The sequence below is a fragment of the Pleurodeles waltl genome, chromosome 2_1 (assembly GCF_031143425.1).
Source record: "Pleurodeles waltl isolate 20211129_DDA chromosome 2_1, aPleWal1.hap1.20221129, whole genome shotgun sequence".
Taxonomy (NCBI): Eukaryota; Metazoa; Chordata; class Amphibia; order Caudata; family Salamandridae; genus Pleurodeles; species Pleurodeles waltl.
In genome coordinates this window covers 281,575,549-281,590,585 of record NC_090438.1, presented here as the reverse complement: position 1 = coordinate 281,590,585, position 15,037 = coordinate 281,575,549, and the positions used below count along the sequence as shown (strand labels likewise).

Here is a 15,037-nt window from a genome sequence, read left to right as displayed (position 1 = left end):
TCACAGCTACAAAAAAAGTTGAAACATGATCTGATTGTATTTTTATAAGAACCTGATCTGTAAAACGCCTGTAAGGTTTGCAACGTTATGAGCACTTATGGTTTTATTCGCAAGAGCTTCTTAGCACTACAGAGACATTACAATGAATATTTTTAAACTAGAAACTAAAACTAAAGACCAGACTAGAAAAAGAATGAAACAACACTTCTAACAATTACTAGGGCAATCATTATAGTGTTAACAAGCAAGGCCTCGTGAAAACTAGAATATTCTCGCAGGGTCTGCAGAAGGATGTGAATTTAATGCTCAACAAGACATCTCTTCAACGTGCTTGTTAGTTCTTTGTAGTGGGATCTCTTTCTCTTTCCATTTTTTATATTTCTGTATAAAAATGGAAGATTTTTGTCATGGTTAGAAAAAACGGTGGCATTAAGAAACCATATTACATTGCATTTTATAGAAGGCACATATAGGGCCTCATTCTGACCCTGGCGGTCTATGACCGCCAGGGTGGAGGCCGGCTGAAGCACCGCCAACAGGCTGGCGGTGCTTCAGCCGCGGTCGCCCAGCCGGGTCCGGCGGTTTCCCGCCGGATTACCCCCGGCTGGGAGAATCCTCCATGGCGGCGCTGCAGGATTCCGACCCCCTTCCAGCCAGCCTGTTTCTGGCGGTTTTCACCGCCAGAACCAGGATGGCGGGAACGGGTGTCGTGGGGCCCCTGGGGGCCCCTGCACTGCCCATGCCACTGGCATGGGCAGTGCAGGGGCCCCCTAACAGGGCCCCAGAAAGATTTTCACTTGCAGACAGTGAAAATCGCGACAGGTGCAACTGCACCCGTCGCACCCCTGCAACTCCGCCGGCTCCATTCGGAGCCGGCTTTATTGTTGCAGGGCCTTTCCCGCTGGGCCGGCGGGCGCTCCTTTGGCGGGTGCCCGCCGGCCCAGCGGGAGAGCCAGAATGGCCAAGACCGCGGAGCGGCCAAGTGGCGGTTCCCGTTTGGCTGGCGGCTACTGCCGCCAGCCAAACTCGGAATGAGGGCCATAGTGTTTGACACACACTGATAGGGCAGTGGTGGCTGTGCATGTGCAAGCTTGCATTAGCTTTGTGAAGGAGCTGAAGTGCACCTTTCAATAGGGTGAAGCTCAGATGCACTCAAGTGGATGCTCAAGTACTCTAGTGCAAAACCAGGAAGTGCAGCTAACCTGGATCTACGCTAAGACAAACTCAAGTTAACAAGGCTCAGAGGCAAGGGGGAATGCAGTCCACTAAAATGTGTGTAGCTGCACTGTATACGTGGGGTGAAAACTGTGGCTAGTGAAAAGTTTGAAGGTGACTAAGGTGAGGAATATAGAGAAGTTAAGACCCCCAAAACATAATTTGAATATGCTCAATAACTGAATGAGGCTCCTAAAGTTGCTATATCTGTCCCTAGTCTGTGTAAAACCCTAATCATCACTGACTGCTATAAGCCTGGCAGCAACCATAGTGATACCCCTCCTTAAGATGTTATGTGTGGTGATACTGGCATCCAATATACTACTGCTCTTAGCAGATGCAAAAGAAGTGGACTCCAGGAAGCCAGCAACAGAGCAGGAAAAGTCTTGCAAAGCTGCATTGCGTATAGGATGGTAGCTTACCTTTGGGGGAGGACGAAGGCTCAGAGGATACCTTGGTAGAAAAGTCATTATCTCCAGTGTTAGACCTGTCATCCTTAGGGTGGTATTCCTCCAAACAGTTTTCCTTCTTTCCTCCAATTTTGCTGGAATTCATTTTTGTTGGATTTTAGGACTCTGTGCACTTTGCCACGGCTAACAAGTTATAAAGTGTGTGCTCACTCTCCTAAACATGGCAAAATTAGCTTACACCTAATTGGCACTTTTAATTTACTTATAAATCCCTGGTAGAATGGTATACCATATACATAGGGCCTGTAATTAAATGCTGCTACTGGGCCTGCAACACATATTGTGTTACCCACTTAAGTAGCCCCTTAAAACATGTCCCAAACCTGCCATTGCAGCCTGAATACAGTTTTAAACTGCCAGCTCAGCTGGGCAATATAACCCCTTTGACAAGCCTTAAACTCACCTTCTACACCCCCAAGGTACACCCTAGGTAGCCCATAGGGCAGGGTGCATTGCAAATATAAGTTGGACATATACTTTTAATTTATACATGTTCTGGTAGTGAAAAACTCCCACAGTTGTTTGCCGCTACTACGAAGCCTACCTGTCCCATAAAATAACAGGGGGTTGCATTACTACATTTATTAAGTCCTCACTTTTGAGTGGAGATGGATGAGTATTTCATGTTTGATATCTATGAAATTGCAATTAAAAATCCTCTTTAATGGTAAAGGTCGATTTTAAATAGCAATTTTGAAAATGCCACTTTTAGAAAGTTGGCATTTTCCTGCCCTTTGCTAATTGGTGCCCACAGCCTATCCATATCACTTGACTAGGTGTAGTTGGCAGTTAGACTTTGTGAATTCCTCCCAGACAGTCACACCATAGAGGGATTAGGTATGCTTGAAGGGGCCATCTGCTGGCAGGATGAAGGGTGGAGCTGGTCACAGCCCCACTTGCAACTGAGTGAGCTGTGCTCTGCCTTTACACAAAGGACTTGTCACCACTGCATTGTCCCTGCAGCCAGTCTGGAGCCAGGGTAGGGGAGTCAGGATATTCCAAACAATTCAAGGAGAAAACTCCAGAAACTTCTATTTCAAAGAAGGCACCAGAAATAAAAACACAGCACTTAGCCCCACTTTTCAGTTCACTTTCTGGGTCTGCAGAAGGACTCTCAGAGGAAGGCTTCTTCTGTTGCCTACCATGTACTCCACAAGACTGCTTTGCTGCACCTGGAAGGTCTGTTTTTTTGCCTGGAGTCTGCCTTGAACCCTTAGAGGCCTGTCCTGCTGTTTAAGCCCTGCTTATTCACCTGAAGCCTGGACTACTAGAGTGATGCCAAGGGCTAGTTTGTTGCCCTCCTTTCAGAGTCGCAGGGACATAACAGGTTCTAAGTACCGGGAATCCACACCTGGACCCACCCTTAGTGAGTTCTCACCCCTCTAGTGGTGCCCCGCCAGTGTCAGACAGTTGTTGGGGGTGGTAAAGGTATCCAGATAGTCAAAATCAAAACTTGGGACCTAAAAACTTTTTGGCTAAAAACTGCTCTGATAACCGAGAAAAGACTGGGACGAACATGCTTGTTTATCTGCCCAGGGTGCATTGCCGTTTGGCCTGTCTTCGTGTCATCTGCCGATACGTTTTTCTCCACAGCAGCAAATGCTGTTCAGCATCCCTTCGCCAAAGGGGAATCCAGCATTCTAGCACTCTCATTGGCTACAGCCTCCTGCCTCATCCCGCTGGAGATGTTTGACTTCCATAAAAGTCACTAAGTCTGAACATAAACATTTTTACCAGGATTTCGTACAGTTACTCCCCAACAATGAAGCTCCCTCCTCAGACACCACCGGCAGCCTTTCCCCACTGAACTTTACCTTCTCAGATCTTTTTTCCATGGAATTTCTTGTAAGTTCAAAGGTAAGCACTGACCGGGCTCAAGCCACATCTGGTTTCTGATCCATCGAACCTGTGATTCATCGCAGTCGGCCATATTTTATGACTTTGACCCAGTCTCGCACAACTAAATGTCTGCAGTTCGCGCTGTGATCTTTTGGGTGTTAGTTTCTACTGAAAACATTAAAGGTTCATAATTTTTATTCTACTAATTGTTGTTGTGTAGATGTCAAAAAAGTATTGTATTTTACTTTATTTTTCTAAATTGGTGTGAGATTGTTCTTATAATGTCTTTTCACTGTATTATTGTTTGTGTGGTGCATAAATAGTTAACACATTGGGGGTTATTCTAACTTTGGAGGAGGTGTTAATCCGTCCCAAAAGTGACGGAAAAGTGACGGATTTACCACCAGCCGTATTACGAGTCCATTATATCCTATGGAACTCGTAATACGGCTGGTGGTATATCCGTCACTTTACCGTCACTTTTGGGACGGATTAACACTCCTCCAAAGTTAGAATAACCCCCATTGTCTTTACATTTAGCCTGACTGCTTTTGTACCAAATTACTAGAGGGTTAAGCAACTCTTGCTCCTCTGCGACTCTCCATTCCAGAACACTCTTAACCCATAAAGTCTCACTTGGGATCCAGGACCCCATTCATCCAATAGCTATTCTTCGTTTAGCAACAAGCCGTGCTAACTGCAAGAGATTATATGAGATCTTGTGTTCCCTATGTTTCACTACCATACAAAGAGGCAAGCTCCGGGTGTCATAGGGTTGGCAATTCGCACTGCTTCCTTGACGCGTGTCACCACCACCTCCCAGAAGCAACATACCCCTGTGCAGTACCATGCAATACATATGAATGTGGCACTCTCCTCCCCACAACGTGTACACCTACCCACCCTGCCAGGGTCCATACTGTTGAGCTGGGCCAGTGTTATGTACGTGCAGTGCAAGTAATTAAAGTGGAGTAGTTTAAATCGGTTGTTACAGGACACCGTCTTTACCAGATGGAATGCATACCTTTGATTTGAATCCTCGATGGCATACCCACATCTGTATCACATGCTATTTTTACTTTGTACAAATTCTTCATCAGATCACCCTGAAGAGCTTTAAATAACAGGGAGATAAGGTGTCTGCCTTCCCCTCATCTGAGCAACTCCCCAACTGTCTGAGATGGTGCTGGGGCTGCTGGGTATGTGAGCCAGAGTTCCTTTGTGGGGTTTTCTAATTTGACAAACTGCAGGAAATGGCCCCCGTCCTATATTAAAAGTGTCCTGTGCTCCCTGAAAGGTGAGGAAGACCTCTTCTAGGTATAAATCTTCAGCTAAGAGGCATCCGCCTTCTCTCCAGCTCTCCATGGACATATCAAGGTTGATTATGTGAAAGGGTTCTAGATCCCATATGCGTAATTCCCTGTCAAAGGGGGCCCTGCGTAGCACCCTTTTTACCACTGTTTCCCAAACCTGTGCAGTATGGCGGACCATTTAATGTAGTGGAGCATCTTCCTAACCCCCCTCATTAATATGTGCAATAATGTGTCATCAATCATCTATCGTACCCCGAAAGAGCCATTTCTCCAAGTAGCCGGTATCTGTCAGCTATTGGTGGCATGTTGCAGATGTGCTGCAAAATAATAAAGTTGTGTATCTGGAAGGGCCAAGCTGGCCTTCCTCCATATTCCTTTTCAAAAAAGTTAAGGCCACCCTTCTCCATTTCCCTGGCCATACCTGTGAGATGAGGAGGCTATTTAGTATCTGAAATTTTGTTTCGTAAAGCACATTTTGTACTAGGTACAGACATGTGGGAGGAAGACCATTTTAGCTACAGCTGCTCTCGCCATGACTGACAGGGGCAGCATGTTCCAGTATACGACCAACCCGGGTAGACACTGCATTACCCTTTCTACGTTGAAGTATTGATGATCTGCTGCTGTCCTAGTGACCATAATGCCAAGGTACCAGAAGCTGTCCCGCTCCGCCTTGATGCCCAGATCAGACCGCTGGTTCTGCAGTAATACGACCAGTCTCCCAAGGGGGTATAGCAGTGTTTTCTGAAAGTTTACAAGTAGGTGACCAAAGTTCTCCAAGTGTCGCAGTATGACAGATATCGCCTCAGCAGGTGAGTGGACATATACCAGTACATCATCAACATATAATGAGATCATGTGCATTGATTCTCCCACCTAAATTCCCCCAGGCTCCTGCTCCCTAAGCAATAGAATGGTAATGGGCTCCATCGCCATAGCGAATAGAAGCAGTGAGAGAGGCCATCCGTTTTGGGTTCCACACTCCACCCCTCAGGCCTCTGAACCCCCCTCACCCTGACAGGGTCCATGGTGCTCATGTAGAGCAACTGCACCCAGTGCAGGAAGATTGGACCGAAGCCCATCTCCCTAAGCACTGTTCTGAGATAGCGCCACTCGACTATGTTGAACATTTTCTCAATGTTGAGTGACACAAGTGCCTGATCCTAGTTCAACCCAGCAGCCTCATATAGTACATGAGTTAGACACCTCAGATTAAGGGCTGTGCTGCGCAAGGGCATAAAACCACATTGATCTTCATGAATCACACTGCAGAGTACGCCCTGGAGCTGCTTCGTTAATATTTTGAAGAGAATCTTTACATCAGAATTAATCATAGCAAGTGGTCTATATGAGGAGGGATTCATTTTCAGGGTTCCCTCCAGGCTTCAAAACTAAATATATTATGCCCTGTCACATGGTCAGGGTCAGTATTCTGAGTCTCCATGCTTCAGAAAAGACTTATAGTAATTTCTCCCAGAGAATGTCAGAGTAGGCTTGATAAAACTCGGCAGGAAAGCCATCCCGTCCAGGAGCCATAGCCCTAGTCAGATCTCGGAGTGCAGCTCCAAGCTCCTCCAGAGTGTGGTTCTCGTCTTGGACTTGTGCATTGGTAGAGGAGAGATGGGGTAGTGTCATGCCCATAAAAACCTCTGTATCATAACCGGGTGGATCTCATCGTCAGGTTGGTATACAGCCTGGAAATTCATTCCCAGGGCTGTCAGTATGTCATGCCTTTGCATCACTACTTGGCCCCTGAGACCTGGATCCTCATAATGGGCAGGATCTCCAGCTTGCGTTTTAGTATCCAAACCAACAATCAGACAGATTTGTCGCCATCCCTGTGCAGGCATTGACAATAAGATTTTTGTGTATGCCTATCTAGGGATTCACACAGTTTCTGTAAGTCAAGTTGGGTATGCAGAACTTCCCCTTGTGTGGCAGCAGAGCTTGCTTCATCCTTATGAAGCATTGCTAAGCTTCGGTCCCAACCTTTGATGTATGCAACAAGTTGTTTCTGGACCCCAGATGTCATCCCTATACAGCCCCACCTCAGAACAGCCTTAAAGGCCTACCATTCCATGACCCTTGATTCAGTGGAACCCCCAGTTACTGTCTAAGTTATGCTACAGTTCATCCCCCAGTGTCTCCCGGCAGGATACGTCTGTTAGGAGATCAGGAGGCATGCACCTGCACCGCACAGCACGGGCAGCACCCCCCCAAACCTAAGTGGAGCAACACTGATGCATGCTTGGATAAATATCTTCCCAGAAGATCAACCCTCTGCAGATCCCTGGGGTCCATTCTCGCAATGAAGAACCTGTCTAAATTGCAATATGTGCTGTGAATCAGGGAACGACAAGTATATCCATATGTTTGTGGATGAAGAGTGCACCAACAATTGAGTTCCCCCAGATTCTGCATGACTTGGGCAAGGGACTCTGTCATCTGCGGTTTCGTACCCAGCCATGGCGGGTTGTGATTCCAATCCCCATCGAGAATACAATTAAAGTCTCCCGCCCATACTAAAGGGGAACCCACAATGTCTTCAAGTAATCCCTGCAACATGTAATAACACTGTCTGTTACCAACACTTGGGCCTTAGGTGTTCAAGATAGTAATGTCCCTACCATCTAATGTGCCTTGCAAAAGTATGTAGCGGCCCTCCATGTCTGCCTCACTATACACATGATGGAACAGCACCCCGGAGGCTATCCAGATCACCACCCCCCCAGCATGGGAAGAGTATGTTGCAGAAAAAAATTGACCTCTCCATTTATTGCTAGCTTCTGCGCCTCCAAGGCCATCAAATGTGTTTCCTGTAAACAGGCATTTGGAACCTATCGCACCAGAGATATGAGTAGACTCTGTATCGTTTTGTGTAATCCAGTAGACCATTGACATTCCATGTGAGGATTTGTATATTTTTAACCATAAGTATTTGTGGACCCACCCAAACCCAGCCCCCGCCTCCTATGGGGAGAGGAAACCGGTGCATCAGTCCTCCCATAGAATCTCTAACATCTGTATCTGCACATGCACTGCAACAGCCAACATTATCCCCACAAACATTAGGGAAGAAAATAATCAAAAAGTACCCCCCCTCGGATAAACAACTAAGCAACAACTAAACATACTGCTCATCCATATGTACTACAGCTGCCAGTCCCTGCAGCCTAAACCCACCATCTACAACCATGGCCTACCACTAAACATTGAGAGGGCTCCACACTGCCCAGCACAATTCACATTGCCATGTCAATAATGCCCCTACGGGCAAAATGAGCAATATTGACCAATGGCATTTAAAAAAGACTGCACCCAACCCAGCAGGATCATCCCACCCATGTAAGAAAAAGATTAGTAAAAGGGGAGCAAAAAGGAGAGAAGCAACATGTCTTGCAGAACCAAGTCTCCTTTCATACAACAGGTTCCGGGGATGTTGCAGCCACCACAATGACCAACTCAGCTCCCTCTAGTCTGGATGCTGCATTCAAGGAGTCCAGTGCCATAGTTCCATCCTCCTGCACCACAATTCGTCCAGGGTACCAGGTCTCTGAGAACTATGGACTGTGGACCCTTCTTGCAATCTCTAGTTTGGACTGCATGATACCCTAGCTGTACAGGTTTCAGACCTTCATGACCCCACTTCGTCTCAAGGGACCTTGTCCCTCATGTCCAGCCATCTCCACATGTCCACCAGTGATTCAAAAGAGTTAGACTTGCCCCTCAAGATCACCCACGATTGGGCTGGGTATAGCAGCATGCATCGGAGACCCATGGAGCGCAACTTTCCTTTGATCTCCCAAAAAATCTTTTGTTGTCATGTACCTTATGAGTATAGCCAGAATAAATAGATATCTTGTGGTTCTCAAAGCAGGCATTATTAGTTTCCTGAGCCACACGCAGGATATAGTCCCTATCCTTATAATTAAGAATACCCACTATAATGGCCCATGGTGGCCCCCTTGGCCGAAGTGGCGACACTAACGCCCAGTGCGCCCTCTCAATGGCAAAAAAAGATGACAGCCCGGTGGGACACAAGGTGTCCCTAATCCAGAGTGCCACAAAACTCTGTCTCTTTCCCCTCTGCCCGTTTGGAGAAGCCCAGCAGGCAAATATTGTTACAGAGGGACCTTCCCTCCACATCCTCTGCCATGGCCTCCAGTGTCTCAGTTTTAGAGGTGACGGTGGCCATATGCTTTCGGAGTGAAGCAACCTCTGACTGTAATTCCACAATGAACCCCTCCATGTTTCGGACCTTGACTGATAACTTCATAAGATCGGCATGGAGGAGGTTCACCTGGAGAGCCATCATTTCAATCTTGCCCTCTAGTGCCATGTGGAAACCCTGAATAGCCCCTTCTCCCGAGGGCTCCTCCACTGATTAATCCAGTGGCAAATCTCCACGACCACTACCCTGGAGCATTTGTTGCTGCGTAGAAAGCACAGGGCCCAGACTGCTTATTCCTTCCCATTTTAAGGTCAGGCAGACCTCACTCCCAGGTAACTGTCATACCAAGTACCCTTCACTCTGTGGTTAAGGTGCTGCCAGTCTGTACTAGAGCCTCCACCTCTGAGAGCACTCCAAGGGTCAAAATCCCCTGGGGTCCTCCAGGTCCTTAAGCACTGAAAAGGGGTATGCGCTGCAATACAAAATCAGAATGGAATAGTGTCCAAAGATGAGCTCCTGGAGGGTGTTTACAGTCTTGACTAAGAGGATGCAAACTAACAATAGCGGCCCCCCAATATCTAGCAAGAACACTCACCACATGTCCAGTAATGAGATGCAGGCAACAATAGGCCCCAACCAGAAAGTGGCTTAGGAACCTCTAGATGTTCCAAAGTCCCAACAAGGACAAATGTCCGCTCAGCATGTTTCCTCCCAGGCTTCACCAACTCTTTGCGCAAGTAGATACCGCTGCCCCAATGTCAGCCTACATGTCGTGATTCTCCCTTCAATGGAAGCACGGCCAACTAAGCATCAGATACCAGGGTCCCCCTATCAGCCAGGTTGTGAGGTCCCCATGGGGGGTTTTCCATTGTGTCGAGGGCAGGGAGGAGCTCCCTGTGGCACAGACTCAGCCGACCACGGTAACACTCCTTCCAAGGGGGCCGGCCCGGATGTAGAGGGAGATGCAGCGGAGCCACATTTCATGGACTCTTAGCTGCAGAGGACTGCAGCAGGCAACATTTAGGGGGGAAGAAGCGAGAAAAGCCCGATCTTGATCACGGTCCACCACCTGGGCTCACTGCGCTCCAAGCAGGCGGCAGATGCAATGTCCCACAAGGGGCCCACTGATCACAGTAACCAGGCCATCCCCAGCTGAGGTGCTGCCAGCAGGCCAGCAAGGTCTCCGCTCACTGCATTGAGGCCCACTGTCTCCCAAGGGCACTCTGCATTTGGAGTAGTGCTGGCAGCTAAAACACAGCTCATATGCAATCAGCCGAGAGCAGGAGAAAATCCCATAGTCTCCAAGCCATCAGGATTAGACAAAAAGCAGGATTATACAGGATGAGGTGGGGCAACCGAGGAGACTCTCAGGAACAAGTCCTGTCAGCCATCTTGCGCGGCCGTGCCCCCGACAGTTGAGATTATTAATAGTCTTTAATATGAGCAGATAGTGTACAGGCCACTGTCTTCACAAAAATAACAATGGTGCCGCACAAATGACAGCAGTGCTGACCCACTTGGGGTACTTGAAAGTACTTTGAATTCTAGTGTTTTGTTGTTATGCATTCCTTGGCCATTCTGAACACTTTTGTATCCGGAACTGTCGATATTTGTTGTCAAGATGAATGAGATTATTGTTTGGATGCACATAGTGTGATCCTCACTAGTTATATTCATTTGGTATGGTGTTGTGGTGTGAGTTGCAGGCTCAAAAGAACTGCTTGCCCATCAATGGTTATCACAGATGTCCCTGTTTCCATTCTTGTGGTGACAAGTGGGATTTTTTTTCTAATTGTTTGCTTCGGGTGATATTGGGGAATATGATGTGTGCTGATCAATAGGCTTTCCTCCGATTCCTTGGTAAGTTTGGCTGCAGACTGCTTTGGCTGTCTATCAGAGCTCATGTCAGCACAACATACAGTATCCAAAAATGGCGCCTTGGTTCAGCTCCCTTCAGCTTGTTTGGTTCAGCCCTGTTCAAAAGCAGGCTTGATTGAATGTTTTGGCAGTATCCCCTGGCTTCACAGATGCTTACACAGGGCATAACATGTTTTTAATCTGTTACAGCACGTGATGAAACAATCACTTCTCCCTCTCCTCTTGCTTTTCTGCCACCACCTCCCTGTTTCCGCATTCCATCATTTCAGATCCCTGTCCAGGTTTTGAGGCTGCTGTGCTCCTTTCTGTTAAAAATGACCAGCTTCAGTGTCATAATGAGGTTGCTAAGGGTGCTGAATGATTTTTTCACAAAGGCGTTACTTCATTTCTATTAGAGGTATGATCCTTCGGCATCCATAGCAACCACATTCAGTATCAGAGGATTCTCTACTACTGTTCCTGGGCAATGTGCCTGCCATTGCTGGTGAACCACTCGTAAGAATCAGTGTGTCCTGCAGCTCCATTGTTCCTGCCTCTAAGCCATTGATGAAATACAAATTCAACATGTCCAGCATCTCCTATGGTCAAGGCCACTGGAATTATGTAGCACTGGAAGGCCAAATTATGCAGCAGAAGTGAGTAAATTATGCGGCAAGAAAAAGTAGATTATGCAGTGTAATGCAGCACATTTTGTGATAGTATTACTTATTCTCATTTTTACACTTTTTAACACTCTTGGTATTTGTTGCACTTCATTGGCACCAGTATAACACCCAAATACAGCAATAAGCAACAGAAAAGTGACCAGTCAACCTTTTTGAAAGTGCCTTCAAATGTGCTGCAACACGTGTCGCTGAGTTTTTAGTAACTTTTAAACCGTTTGAGCTAGAAACAATTTTTTTTGTTAAAATCTGCAGATTATGCAGCAAATAAGGGCATATGTGGAAAATGCGGCAACTCTATAAATATGTGAAAAAAGCAGCAGCTGCACAATCGCATAATTCCAGTAGCCGGCTTTGATACTGCCGCATACCCGTAGATGATATTCAGCACGACCTAACGGTCAACGCCGATGGGTGTGACATGTAACTGAAAATACAAGGAAAGCCTATATGCATTGCTAATGCGTGTTATTGTTAAATCTTGTATTTCGGGGAATAAGGACGACAGTGGGGTACGGAAAGGTGCATGCCCTTCTCCTAATGTTGTTTGCGTTTATTACCAATCCCAATTTTATGGTAAGAGGGGTGCAAGGTTTCTTAATGTCCTCGATTCTGGTTTCCCTATTGCATTTTTTGTTAATTCTTTATAATTGTGTTTACTATTGATGCTTACTTATGTTTTTACTGTTTTACTTATGTTTTGGTGTTTTCTTTTCCTCTGTTATTTAAATGTAGTTTTGAGGTATGGCACGGATGTTCTTTGGCAATATTACTGAAAAGTGTACAAGATGGCTACAGGCTTTGAGACCACAGAAACATTCTTGTGGCACCATTTCCTGCGAGATCAAAAACTCAAAGGGAAAAAAAAATATATATGTATAAACAAACAAAGGAACTGGGATTATTTTATGAAAAAGTATTTGCCTGTAAACTTTACACATTAATCAATATTTTTGAGTGAATCAAAAACAGTATTATGTGTAAACGCTGGTATTCCATTCTTTGGACAGGTGGAAAATACGACAACTTGTGCTGTATGCCGCCCATCAAATGTGTAACCACAAAACCGAATGTAAGAAAACTGCAGCTGATCCCTGAAATTGAAGTAAAACGCACTAAGACATTTTGGGATTCAAAGTAGTACTTTAAGATTTGTTTCTATATAATATATTGAACATCGCTTTCTCTGCAGAATTTTGTTTCAGCCGAATGTGCTGCCTTGTTTGAACTGGTCTGTTCTGTAGGTAAATCGACTTCAGACTTTGTAAAATGAATTGAAGCATGAGTCGAGTTTTTAGATCGTGTTTTAGTATTGCATGGATTCAAAAGTGTTTGTTAAAATTAAACTGCTTGAGCTAGATTTACTTTTAGAAATGACTGGACATTTTAACTTCAAAGCAAAATGTCAAACACACGGGTTAGAATAAAAAAAACGGGGACAATTGGTGTTTTTGTTTCCACCACTCTATGGCCATATGTTTATTACATTGAACATGTATGAATATTCTACTGTCAAACTTCTGATGCATGGCCCTTAGTACCAGAAATGGTAAGAAGACCCGCAGGTCCTACGTGAAAACCAGTAGTTTAAACTGGTCTTTAGACATCGCCAATTTCTTACTTCATCTCACTACAAAGCTGGTGGGATAGCATGTCAAGCAATGAGAAACGTAGCCATAAATACTGTCACAATCGCGTCATTCTTTCTATTTGTATATTGAAGTCCTAGTGATTTTTTTCTTTTTACAATGCTTTCGTTCATTTCAGTACTGGGGATGATTTCATTGCCCATGTAGCAGATAGCTCTTACAAGGCTTCTGACCTGACCTATCCATTCCTAAGATGCGAGCCTGGCTTTTACCCCATGACATTTCAACCTTCTGGAAGTGAAGTAATGACTCCATCCAAACCACCATTTCTTGTGTATTTTGTGAACAATCCAATAATGAGTAGCATTTACTAAAGGGATTTCAAGAACTGATGGTGCCTTTGTCCCCTACTGAAATAATAATATAGCCAGGGCCATTGGAATTATGCAATTTTGCGGCAGTAACATTTTGTGTATATTTATGGATTTGCCGTATTTACTACAGAATCTATCATCTGATGAATAACGTGCAGATTTTAAGGAAAAGGAAACATTGCTTCTAGCTCAAATGGTTCAAGTTGCTAAATAATTGGTGACAACTGTTGCTGCGCAGTTAAAGGCCCTGCCCAATGGTTGACTGGCCACTTTTCTGTTACTTATTACTGTATTGCGATCTGAAACTGGTACTAATGAGGTGAAGCCTTTGCTCAAAAGGTATCAGCATCTGTAAAATGGAAAAATAATGGGTTAATACTATCACAAAATGTCCTCACTTATGCTGCATAATTTGCCTTTACTTGCAGCAAAATATAGTCAACCCTGCCACATAATCTATTCCTCCTCTGCTGCATAATTCCAGTGGCTTTAAATATAGCTCAAAACAGAGTGACATGGATCCATTTGAGAAAAAGGGAAGCTAATGAAACACTAAAATAGGTGATTATTCTTCACAAGGTCCATAAAATCTCTTTTCTGGAGTCAGGCAATGATCCTCTTTCTGCAAAGTGGATTAAAAACGCAACTCTAAATTATGAATGCCTGTAGTTCTCGGGAGGGATATTATAGGAATACCGCAGATGTACTGATAATCGTCAAATTCCAAAATTATTCCATTGGAGAAAATTTGTAAAATTATGTTGTAACATCCATTATTAAATGTATGTGTAACTTCAAAACTCCATTAAAGGCATACAAAATGATATTGAATTATAGTTTTTTGTGTGAATTAGTTCTTAAACAAGGGCATGCAATAATTTCAAGCTGTGCAGATGTTTTTGCAGTGAGCACTTTCCCCATCACTGCATTGTAGAGCAATATTTCATGTGGTTGTTCTTTTCTTTATTTAATGTGTACAGTGATGATGCTCTTATGGAAGGGCGTGCTCTACACTCTAAGGGTCACCTGTAACTAGGATGCAAAAAAGTTGAGACATTGCCTCACTTTTCTAGAAAAAACATTCCACTATGATGTTTAGACTGCCCGCAGATATTCAATCTCATGCAAGCTGTAGGTAATTTCTGATGTTTTTTTTATTAACTCCTACCTTCTATCGTCGAGTAGAGGTACCTTGCATTTCTCAGTGAGATGATATATCTTGCTCTCTTAGTTTCTCAGTCTTGTTACCTAGAAACAGTGAATTTGACAGCAGCCAGGCATTCCAAGGCAGTCTTGTGCCTTCTTTAACCAATACCAATACCAGTACCAGTACTAGTTCTTTGAACCTCACTGCTGGTCCAACACAGGCCTCAGCAGGTCAGATCTAAGTAAGATTTTCAGAATAGCCTCAGAAAATGAATTCACATGCAATTAATGCAATTGTAACAAAACCGTAAAGCCAGTGTTTAGCCTGAAAATGTAGCATGACCCCAACCACTTGCGTTAGTTTCTGAGTGGAGACTCCT

General features: G+C 44.9%; 1 protein-coding gene across 2 annotated transcripts in view; it reads left to right on the top strand.

Annotated features, from left to right (window-relative positions):
* The window catches only part of ADGRG4 (adhesion G protein-coupled receptor G4), a 1,350,632-nt gene extending 1,336,311 nt beyond the window's left edge, over positions 1–14,321 (top strand). For both annotated transcript variants that reach the window (XM_069212461.1, XM_069212460.1), the window contains exon 26: positions 12,559–14,321. In XM_069212461.1, the coding sequence (XP_069068562.1) occupies positions 12,559–12,689 (131 nt within the window). In that variant the 3' untranslated portion in view covers positions 12,690–14,321. The remainder of the gene's footprint in view (positions 1–12,558) is intronic.
* Positions 14,322–15,037: the final 716 nt, after the last annotated feature.